Consider the following 19,335-nt stretch of genomic DNA (forward strand, 5'->3'; position numbering starts at 1 on the left):
TAGTTCCAGCAGACGGCCAGAGGCGGCGCTGCTCCGTGGCAGGGTGTGGAATGTGATTATACAGAGCGGCCTCGTTAGACCCAAACGTCACCCGCCTCCCCACCAATGGGATGGGACCACGCCTGCCAGGCGCGGCGGACGCGAGATTTCCGCTCTTTTCCCCTCGGAGGAAGCTTTGTGCTGGCGAGTATTTCCGGGGGAGCCATTACAGGACGGACCCAACCGGGCGGGTAGCCGGAAGTAGTGCGCTGGAGCCCATTGATAGCACCTAGCGGGAGGCTTGGTGGGCAGCAAGCGGCCGGTGCCGGACGGGAGCGGGGCGACTCCTCCGCGAAGATCCCGCGTGAGGCGAGAGGAGCCGTAAAGGGGAGCGACCCCCCCCCTTCGCGCGGTAGTCGCTGACCGCCCCCCCCCCCGGCGGAGCGGTGACCCCCCTCGCAGCGCATTCGCTTCCCGGCAAGGGGAAGAGCTGAACTTCCTTGTACCGTCTCGCCACAGAAGAGGTGACGCACGGAGTGAAGACTTGATCCCCGGCGAGCAGAGGGCACTGAAACTCCCCTGCTCTGTGCTGGGGAAAGCTGAGCAGCCCCCCGCCTGGAAAGCCTGTCCCTGGAGTTGCGTATGCCCATCCCGCGCTGGCCTGCGGTGGGCAGAGCTGGGAACTTGCGTCCCAAGTGACTTGCAGTGCGCAGGAGCTGCTCGTTGCCACTGTAAGATTGTCGGGGAACAGTGGATCCCCTGTCCAAAAAAATTCCGGACTTCGTGTGCAACATGAGCCCAACCATCTCTTACAAGGACAGCAGCCGGCAGCGCCGGCCTGGCGGCTACCACCAGTCCATGGACATGGAGATCAAGCCTCCACCACTAGCTCCGTACATGGATAATCACACTGAGAGACTAGGAGAAGATGACACGGAGGCACTGCTCCAGGAGCATAACTCACCATCCTACATGGTGGCCCCAGGATATCGGGCAGAACTGGGTAGTATCCTGCTCCTCCTTTTTCTCTATGTACTACAGGGTATACCATTGGGGTTGGCAGGCAGCATCCCACTCATCTTGCAGAGCAAGAATGTCAGCTATAAGGACCAGGCTTTTTTCAGCTTTGTCTTTTGGCCTTTCAGTCTGAAGCTGCTCTGGGCCCCATTGGTGGATGCAGTCTACTTCAAGAGCTTTGGCCGCCGCAAGTCCTGGCTTGTGCCCACTCAATACATCCTGGGTTTTTTTATGATGTACCTGTCTACACAGGTAGACTTCCTGTTAGGCGATGTGGAGGGCAAGAGTCCTGATGTGGTGGCCCTCACCGTGACTTTCTTTTTGTTTGAGTTCCTGGCCGCCACACAGGACATTGCTGTGGATGGCTGGGCACTGACTATGTTGTCCCGGGAAAATGTGGGCTATGCTTCCACTTGTAACTCTGTTGGCCAAACAGCTGGTTATTTTTTGGGAAATGTCTTGTTCTTGGCCCTTGAATCTGCCTCCTTCTGTAACAAATATTTGCGGTTTCAACCTCAACCCAAAGGAATTGTTACCCTTTCAGGTATCATTTATTCTATATTGAAATTCAAATCATGATAGTGGTAATGGATTTTGGAACCTTCAATCTCTTTGTTTTAAAGGTTTGAATGTTATTCAGGTTGAAAATGACTGTTTGGTTAGGTGAAATGTGGGGTCTTAATCTAGGTCCCAGTGGATAAATGAGTGCAATTGGCAATCTCTGTAAAGAGGCTGAGAGGGAAGGCCACTACCCTTTAAATTTAGAGGTCATCCTTCTAGCTCAGGGTTAAGGCATGCAGAACGTTTTGGGGAAACTTTGACGTGTCATTACCTGTGCTTTTATAAGTATAGAGGAATTTTCAGTTTTCAGAGCTGTCAAGTCAGCACTACTTTGAATTTTAAAGGTTCATTCTGTTTAGATGAAAATAATTTAAGGCTATTTTGAGCTGATCCTCTTCTAGACAAACATAATCTTTTTTTCTTTCTTATATGATTATAAATCATATTGCATTTGCATGAACACTGTTGTTCTTTTTATGGTAGCCCCAAAGATATAAATGTTGAGGACTAGATATGCTAAGAATCTTTCAAGCCATATTACTGGAAACGTAAATAATGATATGTCTTTATATAAAAAAAGACTCCTTCCTGCAAAACAGAGTATCCCTGAATCATGACATAACAGCCCCAGTGGTATTGTCAGTCACTAGGCTCTGTATTTTTGTTTTCAGGAATATGTAGGTTGTATTTATTATGTATGTTGCCTAGGAATTTCAGAAGTTATTAAAGCATAGATGTTTCATATGTGCTGTGACAAGCTTGACCATTGGCAACTAAACTTTCCAAGGAACTTGGAGGATCCGAATTGGGAACTGTTCCAGGTCACTAGTTCAGTGTGGCCATGGTTGGTAGTGAACTGAAACTTTTAACATGGGTTGGCTATTTGAGTTGGATGGTCACTCTTCATTTGTCGCTATTTCACAAAAACACCACCACATTTGACATCCCATATGGCAGCCTCAGCAGAGACGCTAAAGAACCTGAACTCTCCTCTTCCCTCTAGGGGTGGGCTTTCCAGTTAAGAGTTAACAGAGGTTTGTGCTGTCTGTGTACTGTGGTTAAATGGAGGATGTCAGGATGTCGAGCTGGTCCCTTACCCAGGCACTAAAATTCTCATGGTCAGGGCTGGCTTTAGCAAGTGTGGGGCCCGATTCCTGGGGGAGCGGGGCTTGTACTTACCGGGTGACACTCCCAGTCTTCGGCAGCACTTCGGATTGCCAGCCGGGAGAGCGGGGCCGCCGAAGACCCCGGTGGAGCTGAGCACCGCTGGGGTGAGGTTTTTAAAAAATAAATAAATAAATAATTTTAAAAATTTTAAAAGGTGCCTCGGATGCAGGGCCCGATTCTTGGGAATCGGGCAAATCGGCCTAAAGCCGGCCCTGCTCATGGTTATTTATTTAAAGTTCATGAATGCTAATTTATATAGGAAAAATATTATCATATAGTGACAGTACTGCTCTGGGTGTTGCATACAAGCCAACAGGCTTGTGTGTACACTTACCAAATGGAACTACATTGCCATGGTTTGGCGCTCTAGCGTTTTCTGCCCTGCAGCTTCCTTGTTTCGCCAGTTCTGACACTTTCCTGGCTCCTTCCACCGTGACTTTTTGACAGGTTGTTCTCATTCCATCGGTTGCTGGATAAGGTTGTGTACTCCTGCTTTGCTAAGGAGGTCCATTTCTGCTCCACATACCCACATTGTTCAGGTCATCTTAGTTTACATGAACCGTATTATTTACAAAAGAGAGATGTGACTATTACGGAAGCATTCATAAAGAAAATAACCAAACCTGTTGAACTTGTCCTTGAATGCTAAATTGGATGATGGTGGGAAAGGCAAGTTACCTGGATACACTTAATCATCAGCTAGGGAAATTTATATTTCTTAATGTTCAATCTCATCAAAATAAAGTTTACACTAATTTAGGTTTATAAATAACACTTCTTTCATTAGTGTACTTACTTGGAAGTAATCAGTGTCTTACATGTTGGCACTAGCAAGAAACCGTAGTCATTTATTGGTTGGACATAATTTTAATGACTGTAGAATAGGATTCGTAAGGATGATTAGATTAATAACTGCTTAATTGCCCCAATATGTTTCACTGAACTTTATCATCATGGAATACTGTCACTGAGTGTAATTCATTTATATGCTCTCCTAAATACAGGCTTATTAGCTTTTAAGTGATATTTTTAAAAAAGATTTTTAACATTTTTTTTCCCCCCCTCTGCATACTGATCAGCAGTGGACATTTTGGATGGAAGGATATGTTACTTTTACCAAGTTAAATTTAAGCTTTCCAAACTTAATTAACAGTTCATTGATTTTTGTTTGTTTCTGCATACTTTTCTTAGCTAAACTAATCACTGCAGCTGGTGCAAATTGACAGTATTGACTTGATTAGAAGCATGTGTATAAAATAGGAATATCTTCCTGATTGCAGCTTTGAGCATTATCTCAATCCTAGTAAATTGGTCACTGCAGTAGCAACTCTCTGCCCTGTGGCACCTTTTTTGCACTATTACCACAGTGCAGTTTTTGTACGTGCTGTCAAGTTGTTGTGCATGCACAATGAAAACTGATTCTTTACATTGTATAAAAAGATCATTTGAGGTCCCTATTTTTTTTTTCTGGAGGAGGAGGAGGAATCTAGGCAGTTGACTGACTAAATCAACAATGCAGGCTTGTCAAACCACATGGCCTTTTCTATTTTATTAAAATATTTGAAGCATTATGGAAGCAGCAAATAGGAGAAAACAGTTTAAATTACTTTCTTCTCTCCCCTCTGCCCCAGAAATACTAAGATGTGGTAAAGATGTGCTCTAAGTCCTTCATGCTGTGTACTGGCTAGTTATATGCCAGGGGCCTCTCTGGCCCTTGGAGTTGTCTGGAATCAGAAGGACATAAGGTGGCATAAGGATAGACTTTTCCCTGTCTATCCTACACCTTTGAGAGGCACAGTACAGAATATCATCCTAGGTGAATTAATTTACAGTACTTGATTGGTAACTTTCTGAATTATTAAAACAATCTTTTCCTTCCTTCTAAAACAAAATCTATTAATATAATTGCCCCTCCAATGACAGTGCAAGTATTGTAGTATAGTAACTTTTTAATTGACTGTTTTGTACCATCTTTCATCTGTGGATCTTACACACTTTAAATTTTAAATCCTTGTGATATAGGTAAATATAATCCTCATTTTGTTGGTGTAGAACTGAGGCACAGAGAAGTTATATTGTGTATCCTTGAGCTAATGTCAGTGATAGAACCAAGAACGACATTCAGAATTCTCATTTTCCCATTCTATTCTCTAACCACTACACAGTGCTTTTTCCTTAAAGTATTTTGAGATCTTCTGGGATGAAAGGCTGTATATACATTTAAAATTCCTTAAGATTATATTTTAATTTCACTTTTACCCCAGACTCTTCTCCCCAACATGCTCAGGGAACTAAGAAATATACAAAACATCCCTGTAATGACACCAGTTTGCCATTTTCCCTCCAGGTAAAGTGGAGAACAAACAATGGCAGATTTAGGAACATTTTATGTCAGTTTTGGGGGTTACATGAGTTTTAATGCTATTGCTACTCATGATTGGTATGATTTGTAATTCCCATCTACTAAGGTATCTGTGTATATTCTTGGAGAATAAATCAATTTCCCATATTGAGCTGCTAATTAACAAAATATTAGACAGTGATATATTTGAATTATGATGAGGCAATTTAATTTCAGATTTCCTATTTTTCTGGGGAGCTGTCTTCTTAATAACTACTACTTTAGTGGCCCTCTTGAAAAAGGAAAACAAGGAAGTAACACCATCAAAAGAAGAAACAAAAGGCATCACTGATACATACAAACTGCTCTTCTCGATAGTAAGAATGCCAGCGGTTCTTACTTTCTGTATCCTGATTTTAACAGCAAAAGTGAGTAAATATACTTATGAATAATAATTGATAACATGTGGGCCATGTTTTCAAACTGTATTCACCTTTCATGGCAGAAAAGGGATTTTTTTTCACTGTTTACATGTTGCAAATTATCTAAAGTGTGCATAATTCATGTTTTTTAGTAGAGTTGTACAAAAGACTTGCATCTAAACCTCCTGTTTTTAATGTTTTGATATAAATTAGGTACATTGTTTACAATATGTAAAGACATTTTTTAAAATTAGAATTGCAACACAATTTTCTTTGGGGTCTATGTGAACTTCTGATTGTATCTCCAGTATATTGGCAAGGCTGTTTCCTCTCATTTGGAATTCTAAAATCTAACCTGCAATTTGGAGAATACTTGGGTTTTTGCGGGGTCTTTGGAATTCTGTGGCACTGTAGATTTAATTTCTGTGGCAAACAAAATTGTGCAATGTAGGTTTCAGTAGTTTTATATGGATTGTTTTCATTATTACCTGCATCATTCATATGACCAGGAAATTTGTTGCTGCTTTTAACTTTCTCAGTATGGCCTTGATACTACAATGAGCAGTGTGCAAGTGAAGAGTCCTCCCATGCAGAATTTGCAACAGGATTGGATCTATATTTGGAAATGAACTATAGGGGGGGAAAAGGCAAATTGTAGTTCATTTTAAGTGCCAAACTACTGAGTATTAATATTTGGAGAAATGTAATTTTGATAGTCTAGCAAAGTTTGTCATTGGCTTTCAGGTTTTTATTCTCTTTATAACTTGCATTGCAGGTTGGCTTCTCAGCAGCGGATGCAGTAACAGGGCTTAAATTGGTGGAAGAAGGAGTACCTAAAGAACACTTAGCTCTACTAGCTGTTCCAATCGTACCTTTACAGATAATATTGCCTCTGATCATCAGCAAATACACTGCAGGTCCGCAGCCACTGAACACATTTTACAAAGCCATGCCTTTTAGGTAAAAAGTAGATGATGGAAAGTAAAAATCTTCTATGTTTATACGATGTATTTGAATTGTATAGTCTGAATAAATAAAAATAATGTGACGGTTGTACTTTTCAAACATACAGACATAAAGAAATAGGCAAGTTAAGATTCTCATAGTAAACTTGCCCACATTTCAGGGCCCAATTTTTCCCTCCAATACATCTTTGCCATTTCTGTTGAAGTCAGTTAGTGTTGGGCGTGTATATTTGAAAGCAGAATTGTGCTGCTTTTGCTTTAAGCAAGATGTACATCTGACGGTACAGAGTGATATTCTTCCACCCTTACTCAAGTAGTACCTTACTCTACAATTAGTTTCACTAAAGTCAGTGGCTGTATTTGTATAGCAAGATACTCCTCAGTGTAAGGATGGCAAAACCTGGCCCATAACTAGCAATCCAGAATATTTCATCTGCTAAATCCTACTTGATATACTCATGCTAGTAGTCCCATATACCTCATTGGGTTCAGTTGTGAGAATAAGGGAAACAGTTGTCAGCCTGTTTATGCAATATGGGTGCATCAAGGATGAGAAACTTAACATTTGCATTTTATGTCTCTTAAATGTCTAAAATGTCACACTGTAGTCTAGTTGTTAATACCTTTTTAAATTTCGGAAAAAGGGAATTAGATTCTGCTGATTTCACATATACGTCCATGGTTGCAGCACTGTCAAACAAATGGAACTCCACAGTGATACAACAGCACAAACCCTATCTATGCAACTGATATCAATATTGTGTATTTGTTGTACAGTAATTCAATAAATAGCAAAATTTCAATTTTCTGCATATAAAATTCAGCCATTCTTTCAGGATATATATATGTACAAAAGTCTTACTCTTTTTTTTCCTGCAGTTTAAAAAAGATATCTCTTTTGCTCTTGAATAACTCAAAAGTGAGTAAGTAGTTTTTGCTCCAAATTTTAAAAAACAGACAGACCCTTAGGTAAGTCGTGTGGTTGTTTTCACCCAAAAGAGAACTTTTCTGAAAGTAATGAGCATTTGAAAATGGAGAGGATTATTTCTGGAGACTTTCCATAACCTTAGCTATACCATTCACTGCCAAGCAAAACTAGCTTAGTATGAAATGTTTACAACTTCAGTTGCTTTTATTTTTTTTTATATATATATATGTGTGTGTGTGTGTACAAACTGTTTTTTAAATTCATTTGAATACACACACACTTGTGTGTGTGTGTGTGTGTGTGTGTATTCAAATAATTTTTTAAAAACAGTTCGTATCAATCTTAATCATTTTAGGTATATTTTAAATAGATTTTTACTATAATCTTTCAGATAAATTGATTCATATCACTATTTAAAAAAGCATCTTTGCTCACACATGAATGCTGTAAGTTTTGCAAGATATGCAGTGAGTCATGCCCATATATTTAAATTCTGAAGCTAGAATTAAAGTCTGTTCCCTTTTGTTACAGGTTACTGATAGGCTTGGAATTTGCTCTTTTGGTTTGGTGGACTCCTAAAGTACAACATGAAGGAGGATTTCCTATCTATTACTATATTGTGGTGTTGCTGAGTTATGCTTTACATCAGGTAACAAGTTGCTACATTTTGTTGTCATAAAGATAGAATTTTTCTGCGGGGGGCATGAATGGACTATCTTTATAACTCTCAGTCTCTTGTAAAAATATAATTATCTGGCTTTGTCCTCATCTTAATTATACCGGCACTCTTATAATGGGAGATTGAAATAAAATTATACAATGGAGTTAACTCCATCTCATAATCCTATTTATTAGTTAACTGAATAACCAAACCCATACAGTAGAACAGATCAGTCAGCCTGCTCATAGGATTTCTCTTTGCTCTGGTGTGGTGCATCAAAGATTTTCTGCCACACTTTTATTCGCTAAATCAGCTTTTTTCCTCTAGAAATTTATTTTTCTGAAAGTGAGCTAAAGAAACCCTTTTGAATGGGAGTCAGGGGAACCATTTGCCTTTGAGTCTGACCAACATGATGATCACGTAGTTCCAAAAAAAGTACACAGAAATTAATGTGAGATAAGCTTTTTAGGGCAGGAATAAAGTTGCATTTTATTGACTGACTGTTAGGAATAGCACAATGGGTTGAATACAAAGCCTGTCGACTTCAGTGTGCTTTGAAACAGGGCCAGTGTTTGTGAACTCTCTTTGAAATAATCTGATTGACAACCCTGTATTTATTAAAGCATATTCAATTTGATCTATCATACCTGAAATCTATTTCAGATAATTCCAAAATATCTGAGGCTGGGTCTACATATGTCTGAGCCAAAGCAAATAGCAAGATTTCCTCCTGTTGTTGAATGCAGACAAATCCTGACCGCAAAGTAACTTTTCTAGTGATTAACTGCACAGATCTCTAGAAGAACTGCAATAATATAAAATAAATGTTACTGTATTTCAAGTAATTTGTTTTTAAGATTAAAAATAATTGAATAAATTTTACTATTTTCCCCCCATCAGATTACATTGTACAGCATGTATGTTGCTATAATGGCTTTCAATGCCAAAGTTAGTGATCCATTGATTGGAGGAACATATATGACACTTCTAAATACTGTGTCGAATCTGGGAGGAAACTGGCCCGCCACGGTAGCTCTTTGGCTTGTTGATCCACTTACAGTGAAAGAGTGTATAGGCGCACAGGAACAGAGTTGTGGAACTACAGCTGCTGCAGAAGTAAGTTTGGAAAGTGTGATAGTCTCCACTCTGATGTTGTCTAAATATTATAATAATGGTTTCTCTTACTGTGTCTTGCACGTTCAAAGGCCTTCAAAATGTCTCAGAGAATCATAGAAGATGAGGGTTGGAAGAGACCTCAGGAGGTCATCTAGTCCAACACCCTGCTCAAGGCAGGACCAACACCGACTAAATCATCCCAGCCAGGGCTTTGTCAAGCTTGGCCTTAAAAACCTCTAAGGATGGAGATTCCACCACCTCCCTAGGTAACCCATTCCAGTGCTTCACCATCCTCCTAGTGAAATAGTTTCCTAATATCCAACCTAGACCTCTCCCACCATTGCTCCTTGTTCTGTCATTTGCCACCACTGAGAACAGCCTAGCTCCATCCTCTTTGGAACCCTCCCTTGAGGTAGTTGAAGGTTGCTATCAAATCCCCGCCCTTGCTCTTCTGCAGACTAAATAAACCCAGTTCCCTCAGCCTCTCCTCATAAGTCATGCCCCAGACCCCTAATCCTTTCCATTGCCCTCTGCTGGACTCACTCCAATTTGCCTGCATCCTTTCTGTAGTGGGGGGCCCAAAACTGGATGCAGTACTCCAGATGTGGCCTCACCAGTGCTGAATAGAGGGGAATAATCACTTTCCTCGATCTGCTGGCTCCTACCAATGCAGCCCAATATGCCGTTAGCCTTCTTGGCAACAAGTTCATGCTGCTGACTCATATCCAGCTTCTCATTCACTGTAATCCCCAGGTCCTTTCCTGCAGAACTGCTGCTTAGCCAGTAGCCTGTAGCGATGCATGAGATTCTTCCATCCTAAGTGCAGGATTCTGCACTTATCCTTGTTGAACCTCATCAGATTTCTTTTGGCCCAATCCTCCAATTTGTCTAGGTCACTCTGGACCCTTTCCCTACCCATGTCCAGTTGCTTTTTATATTAAATGTCCACTAATATGAAGGATTTTTTTGGTGTTTTTTTTTCTTTTCCCCTACTGAATCTACTGTTCAGTTATTAAACACACACATATGGTTCTGTTGGAAAACTACATCTTCAGGATGTTTACTTCTTTCTTTATAGGTGTGGGGGAGGGGGACGAGACTTCTCAGGGATGCAGTGAAGGACTGGATTAATAGCAGGAGTAGAGAGGATGTGGTTGCATCCCTCAAGCCTGGATGGACCAGGATTTTTTGCAGTTTGGAATGTTGTGATTAGGTGCTTTTTATTTATTTTTTGGCAGGATATTTCTCCTCCTCCCCCCCCCCCCATTTCTTTTCCCCTTTTTCCCCCTCAGTGGGTTTTCTGTTCTGTCACCTTCTGATTCTTTCTAATTTGCCTTTCTTTACTCCCCCATTTTCGAACATCCCTTCTTCCTGACCATATGATGTTTCACTGCTTCTAGAGCAGTGAAATTGGCTCCACTCCCACTCTCTCTAATGCTCTCATGGATGTTCTGTAGAATAGAATGCACTGTGCTACTGCACACAGAGTAGAGCAAAACAGCACAAGCACAACTTAAAGAAATTTGGGGAAATGAGGACTTCAAATTCATGTCTTTGCTGAAGCAAGAAATAACTGGCATCTTGTAACTCACTTGCTTTAGTCAAGCCCCTTGGTTTTTTTGCTCATGGCTCAAACTTCACCATAGAATGCTCTTATGTGTTTAGGATACTGTTTGGGCTGTAGAAGCACACCGATTGCACAAAGCATTTTAGGGATATAAGTACTGGATCCAAACAATAGGTATGGAGCAAAGCAGGATTTCTTTGAACCAGAGCAACTCTCCATTCTGGAAAAAATTGATTCTAGCTCTGAGAAATCTGAGATTCCTGGGTATACCTCTCTTCATTCCTGTTACTAATTAGATCTCCCATCCTCTTGCCCTCCTCCCTGAAGCAGGTGAGTGAATCTCTTCCTCCTCCAGTCTGTTTCCATGTCTCCCCCATTTGTATCGCTTCCTTTTGCTTCCCTGACCACATGTTGCTGGTCTGGACAGCACTTTAGAGAAGGGAGCTTGCTTTCAGTACTTTCTCATTTCTGTTAAATGCATAGTGACTGCACTGAATTTGCTCTATAAACCCTTTTTGGGGGAGGGAGAGAAGTGTTTTTTAAAAGGTATAAGGAAACATGGCCAAGATGTGCTCCATAGGCATAGCCATAGATACCAACAATAGTTGTAGACAAAATGAATACATAATGTCTGCAGACAATATGAGAGGTCTGTAATACGGTATAATGCAAGAGTTCGACTTCTAAAAATGAGTCTAGGCTTCTGAAATATGAACTTTTTTTTTTTCATGGGCTTTGGAATACTGATTGCAATTTTTCCATCTATGCAATGCAAGAGCTGGGCATAGTGGTTTGATTTTTTGTTTTGTTTTTTGATTACTGAATTGATCCCCAAGGCCCATATGCCCCCATCATCAAAAGCACATGGGGGGAGGGGGCGGGGGGGAGAGAAGGTAATTTAATAAACTCTGCAGGGTTGTTGACCATCCATGAGAAGGGAGTGAATAATGAAGTGGAATCCAAAGATCTGTGTGTAATGAAGCCCCCAACTGAGAAGATCATAGTTGTTACTCATGGTTAGCTCACTGCCCCATAAAGAGGGATTCTCTGACTAAGGTTTCCCCTCTGTGTTCCTCATATTTATGTTCACATTGAATGCCAGCCTGTGGCTGCCCTCTGTGACCCTACTCTGGGGGGAGGGAACACCGATAACTGTGGCAGTTGCTGCTGCTGGCAGCAGCACTGACTCTGCATGAATCTTGGTGTAGATAGTTTATTGTATTGGGGAAGATGTACCTTTTTGTGTGGCTCGTCTTCCTGTCCTGATTCCACTGTTTTTCTTCTTGGGCAAGAAACTAATGTGGTTTTTTTGTTTTTTTGTTTTTTGTGGGGGAGAGGGGGTACAGAAGGGGAAAAGGCAACTATGAAGGGTAGCATAATTGGGCATCTAAAATGTGTGCTTATATAAAATATAGTTAGATAACAGCGAAAGTCCTTTATCTATTTGAATGTTAAGCACTTGTCTCACTGTAAAGAAATACTGGGCAAATCTTTCAATTGTTTAATAAATATGCTTGTTTCTCTCACAGCTCTGTACAAAACTTGGTGGCTCTTGTGTTACGACCCTGGATGGTTATTATGTAGAATCCATAATATGCGTTGCTCTGGGATTTGTCTGGTGGTTCCTTCTTGGGCCAAAACTTAAAAAGCTGCAAGATGAAGGACAATCTTCGTGGAAATGCAAGAGGACCAATTGATGTAATTCAAATACTGGATGGAACTAGCAAGTTGTTAGAGCTTAGTTTTAGTGCAGAGACATTTCATACTCATTAAACAGGAGTATACATATTTTTAAAATGCCAAATGGTTGGGAAAACTAAGACCACTAAAAGTGGCATTTGTGTATGCAATACCATTTGCTCTATGTGAAAATCTAGTTAAGGTCAGAAAAATAATTCTCAAAAATGGCAAGTTTGTACTACACATTTATGTCCTCTAGCTTCAGTCATGGCTACCTTTATCCGTTTAGACAAGCAACACTTAAATTGCAGTGCAGTAGCTATAGACAAGCAAACTGTTCCATATGAATATATCAAAATCAGCATTTTCAGCTAAGTTGTGTTCTCTTTTTAAAAAAGTAAGTTAAGCAGAAACAATTTTGGCTTGATCTATTAACAAGTTGGCCTTGGGAGTGCTGTCATTTAAAAGAATATTTAATTTGTAAACTAAGCATATATAAAATAACAGTGATTGAGGGAAGAATAAATGTAGAACAAACATGTCATTTTCTTATCACTTTCCTGACCACAACCACATTTCAATGGATGAAACAGTGTGTTTAAAAGCCTCTTTTAAAATGTATTTTCTGGCTTTTATAAGCTTTAAAGATTTATAAGAAACAAAATATTTTTTTATAGATTTGAAAGGTATGCTTTTTAATTTATTGTCTCTTCTTGTTTCAAGGCACTTTGTTTCAAAAAGTAGATCCGGTTGGTTTTTTTGCAGTAAAACTAGTATGAGATGGGATTTATGTGATGAGTGCTGCACAGTGCCCTTAGTAAGCCTTGAGTGTCGAAGGGTCAGATCGAGTGTTGAAGCTTTTGTGTGTTAATGGCTAAGCTGCAAAATAATAAAAGCTGGCATAATCCTTACTGGGTTCTGTTTGCATTTGTGAGGGAGAAATGTGACTGGCTGTGTAGTTCATGTGTTATGTGAGAATTGGAATATACAGATTAAAAAATGAGTGAAGTCATAAACATGTATAGTCTGAAGAGAAAGGTGAACAAAAGACATTCAGTGCCTTTGAAAGATGTAGTGTGTGGTGACGATAAAATTGCTCATTATGTAGCACATTAACTGGTTAAGAAATAGGTTGTAACTAACTGTACCAAACAAGATATGTTGCATCATCTACAACAATTCCTTCAAAAACTCATAAACTGGTACTTTCTAATTGAGATTTGCTTGGTACATTCATTATAGGCAGATGAATTAGCTTCTTGAGTACCTTAGTGACGCACAGCATGCTGTATATCCAGTGAAAAGGCACTTGTGTATTTTTTTGGATGTATGTTATACATCATTACTTCAATTGAATAATATTAAAAATACCTTTTTAAAGGTGACAGGTTAATATCCGATTCTTAATAATACTCAATTAAATATCAGATGTTCCACCTGTCTTGTGTGATTTTAATATTTTTAAAGGAAACCACTTTTTTGCTGACATAAATTAACATTAATTCTTGATTTTTCTAATTGAATTAGGATTAAACATAACGGTAGGGTTTTTATTCAGGTCTGGAGAGTAAAAGATTATTGGTAACAGTTGGGAGAGAAAGGTGGGTGGGTTGGTTGGTTTTTTTGAGTACCAAAGATTGCTCCCCTACCTCCCCCCACTCTCCTTGCCATCCTCACCCAATAAAAAGATAAGCTTGCATTTGGCTGGATGTCATCAGAGAACACAGAAGCGCAGAATGGAGATATAGCTGGAGTTATGAACTCCAGTTTCCTCTTTCTGCAGCGTGTTGGTCCAGTTTAGCAATAGCATATTATCTGTACAGTATCTTAATTCTCTTAAAATAACTGATTAAGAAATCAAGCCTACTGACTTGAATATACAAGCACAGCTCTTGCATGAAATATTTTCATTTTCCAAAATCTTTAAGATAAAACTTAAATTATTTGGGTTAATTTCAATCCATTGCTGTCTGCTGGATAAGTGCAAACAACATAACTGCCAGCTTTAGTAGCATAGAAAAGCAGTTGTCAGTTTTCAGCCATGACCAAAAGTCCTCTAATGGCTTGAATATGGCTTTTACTTTTTGCCTGTTTTTACAAAAACTTATGGACTGCAGAATATATACAACTAAATTTTTCCAGTTGGCCTTCCTTTTGCAATTCTGTATTACTGTTTTTACATGTGCCAAGGTGATTCTTATTAATAAAATATTTTGTATTTGAAGTAGCTTAATCATCAGAGCAACTTTGCAATTTCTAAATAAAACCTAAAACCAAAATCAATAGTAAAACAAAGTAATGTATTTGAAATGTACTTTCTTTAAGTAAAAGACATAGTTTAATAACTACTTGCAATGTCTGGTCTGTCAAATGAAGGAATATCTTGTGCTGTGTTTTAACATAGCTTAAATTGGAAATGCTGCAGTTATAATGTTTGAGTGGCAGATTGCTAAATGATCCTGTTAATGGTACATCTTTTCTGTCTCATAAAGAGGAATAAATTGTTGTTTTGAAGGGGAGGAATTAACATCTAAAATATGTAATACCAGATCAGAGATGCTAAAAACAGTAGCTACATTTTATTAAGATCTAGATGTGCACAGATTTCAACTGGCATGATGAGAAAACCCATTACTTTAATATTTAAATGGGAAATTGGGGAGAGTGAAGCACATTCTAGGTACTATTATGTGGAAACATTGCATAATGTAAATGGGTAAATATATTGCCTCTTAGTCAATAGATGTTTTATTTACAAAAAAGTAAATAAACTTTTTTCCACAGCACACCTAGGGAGCATAATGACTAGTGATCTTTGGACATGGACACATCTAGCTCATTAGTCTGAATCTAGTTCTGGATTGCAGTGATCAAAAGTCATTATCATTTGTCATCTATAATAAGGATCTCAGCCAAATAAGTTGGTGTTCTCAGACCCTTTCTTAGTAGGTAGGTGGTCTTGTCATAAATATCAAGCACTCTTGTTTGGCAGTCACAGCAAAGAGCTGAAGGATTGATGGGCCATGTAAACTGAAGTTATCTGCTTTGTTTCTACTAGATATCTCTCCAGAACAGAGTTGAGGTGCATTGGTTGGGCAGTGTGGGAATGTTCTTGTATCTGTTTTGTAAAGAGACTTTTTCTTCTTCTTCTAATGCTGTCAGTCCAATACCCTTTCACAAGCATTTAAACTTTTTCCCCTTTTTAAATTAACAATTAGTGTCTCAAGTTGCTTAGAAATACTTAGGCTAATCTACTTGAGTTCTAGTTATTACCAACTTTTGTGATCTATCAATAATAGCGAGCTTTCTGCAAAGTTGTAATATTTCATTGTAGCTTTGTGAAATTACATTGAAAGCTACCTGAAAACAAACACCCCAGTGATCTGAAATAAAATAAATAAATATTTATAAATATTTAAAATATGGTATAAATATATAACTGATAAAGGATGGTGTAGAGATCTCGAGTCTTGATAAAACAGAACAGGGAGATGTTAGACTGGGGTTTCTCAATTTCTATGAACCAGCCTCTTCCCCCACCCCCCACAACTTTTTTTTAATATTGAAGCCTTGCTTCACAAAATGGGATTTTCTAATATAATCAGGATGGAACTGAAGCTATTAATATATTGATTCTAATAAAGGAGATGCTACTTTACATAAATCAGACAGCAAGATCAACAGACTAATTGTGCATAGGCTAGGAAACCTTGTAAAAGCATGAACCTTAATACCCACAAAGTTGTCAGGGCAGTATTTGTCAATGTCAGCATCGAAGAGTGCTAGTGGGCACTGCAACCCTGTGTGCCAGGTCACAATGCAACTTATTCAAATTTGGCCTGTAGATGACACTCTGTTATAATGGAGGGGTGGCCAGCCCAAATTTAAGTGCCTGAGACCCTGTGTGTCAGGTCACAATGTTGCTCACTCATGTGGTCATAATGCCACTCATTCAAATTTGGCCTGGCCCTCCATCGTGATTTGAGTGGCACTGTGAACCTGTGAATGAGTAAGACTTGCTGCTGGCCCCACCCCTATGTTGAGAACTGCTGTCACACAGTCTGTGTAATAGAATGGATTTTATTGCATTAATCCAACAAACTTTAGGATTCAACCCTGCAAGGTGCTGAGCACCTTCAACTCCCATTTGAAGACTGTAGGAGTTGAGGGTTTGCAGCATCTTGCAGGAGTTACTCAGAATCTGGCAGGACCAGTCTGAGTAGTTAACATAACCATTTTTGCACATTACCTAAAGCTCTGGCAAAGAGATGCTTTGAAGGCTGTCTATACATGGTTGGGTGTGTGATATTTTATAATTTATTAAATATTGTTCTGATATGTCACTACCTTGTAATTCTATCATGAAAAATCCAAGTTTAGAGGATTTATATTTTGTGAACTCAACTTGATTTTTTTTCCCACTACAAGTTAATCGAAATGTTGTAAAATGTTCAAACTTAATACAAATTTCAAAGAACATTTTTTCCAGTGAAAATCTTATAGTACATGGTAACTTCTAGTTCATGTTACTAGATCTACAAGGCTGAAATTTGTTGTGTGAAACATTTTAAGTTTGAACCTTATACATAGCATTAAAAGTTCTTGATACAGGAACACGGACACTCTCTTTTTATTGTTGCCTTGGTTTATAAGTTTGACTGAACTCTGTACTATATCTGAAATGTCATGACCATATTGGTATTGTCTAATGTACTGCTTTTTTCTGAAGAAGCCTAAAACTGGTAATTTGAGATAAAGAACTGTAAGATATAAAAGTGGACCATTGGTGTGTTATGATTACTTCTGTACTGTTTACACAATTCTTAATGAAAGCTGGTAGAATGTACTGCATAAATGAACCTCTTCAAATTTCAGCAGTTGGCTGATATCCAGGAACTCTAGTTAAGAATGAATTTATTATGAAATTCAGTTACTGTTGAACTATTATTGAGAAAACAATAAAATAGTATGTGTATGCTGGAATATTTCAAAAAACATTGTTTTTCTATTAAGTGTACTGTCCTGGAATGCATGTTGTTAAATGGAGAGATTTAAAAGTTCCATGTAGTCTGCTTACGATACAAGAGAAATAAAACACTACCATTTGAAATTGTTTAAAGTAAATTAAAGTGAATATTAATCTTGTTAAACTGGAACAAAACTACAGTGGAACCATAACTAAGATGCCCAGGCACCATTACAAATGGTTGATTTTATTTAAAGTTACCTCCAAATCAATTTTGCTAAAATGGAAAAACTAATATTTTTGTTTGTTTGTAATGCTGTAGCTGTGTTGGTCCCAGGATATGAGACAAGGTGGATGAGGTAATATCTTTTCCTAGATCAGCTTCTGCTGGTGGAAGGGAGAAGCTTTTGAGTGTCAAGAGTTCTTCAACCTGAGGAAGAGCTCTGTGAAACTTGAAAGCTTCTCCCTTCCACCAGCAGAAGTTGGTCCAGGAAAAGATATTACCTCACCTACCTTGTGTCTCCAAGTTTATGATGTCTGTTCTGGGACTCTTAAAACTGTTCACTTATTAAAGTGTGACAAGACACCAGATGGTTACTTCCTTGCTCATCATTAAAATACTGAATTTATGGAAACTTTAGACTGGAAGAACTTTGGACTTATTTCAATAATGTGATGCTACAATTTCAATGGTGTTTTGCTTTTTTTTAATTTATTTTGTGGATTTCACTTTGTTTTGCAATGAAAGCATTTCTTGAAATACTTTCCTTTTTCAAATAAAGGATAATTAAATACATACTTGGTGGTAACTGGTATTGTACACCACTGAATAGTAGAAATTGGTAGTACAAATGCACTTGTATTACATACAGCATTTGTTGTGCGGTCTTTCTAAGACCCTGTGTCTCCAAATTGGCAGAAAAGATTTTGGCAATCTCTCTGAGCTTCAAATTATTCCTAAAAGGATTTTGGTTCTACTTCCCTTCCCCCTAACTTGTGGATGGGTGGAGAAAATTAAAGGACTGACTTACAGTGATGTTAATCAAAATTAACTTTGAAATCAATGAAGTTGCAGTGTTGTAAAAACACTGAGAATAACAAAGCCTGAACTTCTGAATGCTCTGTAGCATTATGGTGGTTGGGGAGCAGCCAGTATCTGTCTAGTACATACCTACAGTATTAGATTGGTCTTTCCCAGTTGGTGGGTAGATTCTACTCTTAATACTATTACTCTAAACCAGTGGGTCTCAGCCTTTTCAGACTAATGTACCCCTTTCAGGAGTCTGTCTTGTGTACCCCAAGTTTCATCTCACTTGAAAACTACTTGCTTACAAAATCAGACATCAAAATTCAAAAGTGCCACAGCACGCTATTACTAAAAAATTGCTTACTTTCTCATTTTGTCTATATGAAATTTTAGTTTGTACTGATTTCACGAGTGCTCTTATGTAGCCTGTTGTAAAACTAGGCAAATATCTAAATGAGTTGATGTACCCCCTAGAAGACCTCTATGTATCCCCAGTTGAGAACCACTGCTCTAAAACACTTTTCATGGCTCTTCTAAAAGCAAAGCTATAGCTTTTAAAGAGGACCTGTGATGGAAGAAAGTGGTTCTGTGCCCCTTTTCCTTTTTGTTGCTTTATGCTGTATACAGATCTGAGGTATTTTTAAAGCTCTTTTTCTCCTGCTCGTTTACCATAGAAATATCAAGAGCATAAATTTTTCCTTAGTTTTGTTGGAGTTGTTCTTGGACCAGAGAAGTGGAGTGGGAGTTTTCTGTGCTTAATTGACAAAAGTGGGTGGTGGTAGATAGGTGGGTGGAATCTCTGACAGAGTAATCTTTCAACAGTTTGTCCAGTGTTTGAGTTAAATAAGCACTAACAAAAAACAAATAGTTCTAAATATATATCCTATCACATCTCAGTTCCTGAGATCTCATAATATTATTTCTCCAGTCCTGCACAG

The 19,335-nt window shown here is 38.7% G+C and overlaps 1 protein-coding gene across 2 annotated transcripts; it reads left to right on the plus strand.

Annotated features, from left to right (window-relative positions):
- The first annotated feature begins 174 nt into the window (after positions 1-174).
- On the plus strand, positions 175-14,683 carry SLC33A1 (solute carrier family 33 member 1). Of its 2 annotated transcripts, none has more exons than XM_039487399.1 (6): positions 175-1,540; positions 5,303-5,493; positions 6,263-6,447; positions 7,912-8,029; positions 8,942-9,157; positions 12,254-14,683. In XM_039487399.1, exons 1-6 carry the CDS (start codon positions 772-774, stop codon positions 12,419-12,421), a joined length of 1,647 nt encoding a protein of 548 aa, XP_039343333.1. In that variant the 5' UTR covers positions 175-771; the 3' UTR covers positions 12,422-14,683. The 2 variants fall into 2 exon arrangements, with proteins under 2 accessions (XP_039343333.1, XP_039343334.1); XM_039487400.1 differs by lacking the exon at positions 12,254-14,683 and adding an exon at positions 8,705-8,805 and having other exon boundaries at positions 8,942-9,110.
- Positions 14,684-19,335: the final 4,652 nt, after the last annotated feature.

This window comes from Mauremys reevesii, linkage group 9 (assembly GCF_016161935.1).
Source record: "Mauremys reevesii isolate NIE-2019 linkage group 9, ASM1616193v1, whole genome shotgun sequence".
Classification (NCBI taxonomy): Eukaryota; Metazoa; Chordata; order Testudines; family Geoemydidae; genus Mauremys; species Mauremys reevesii.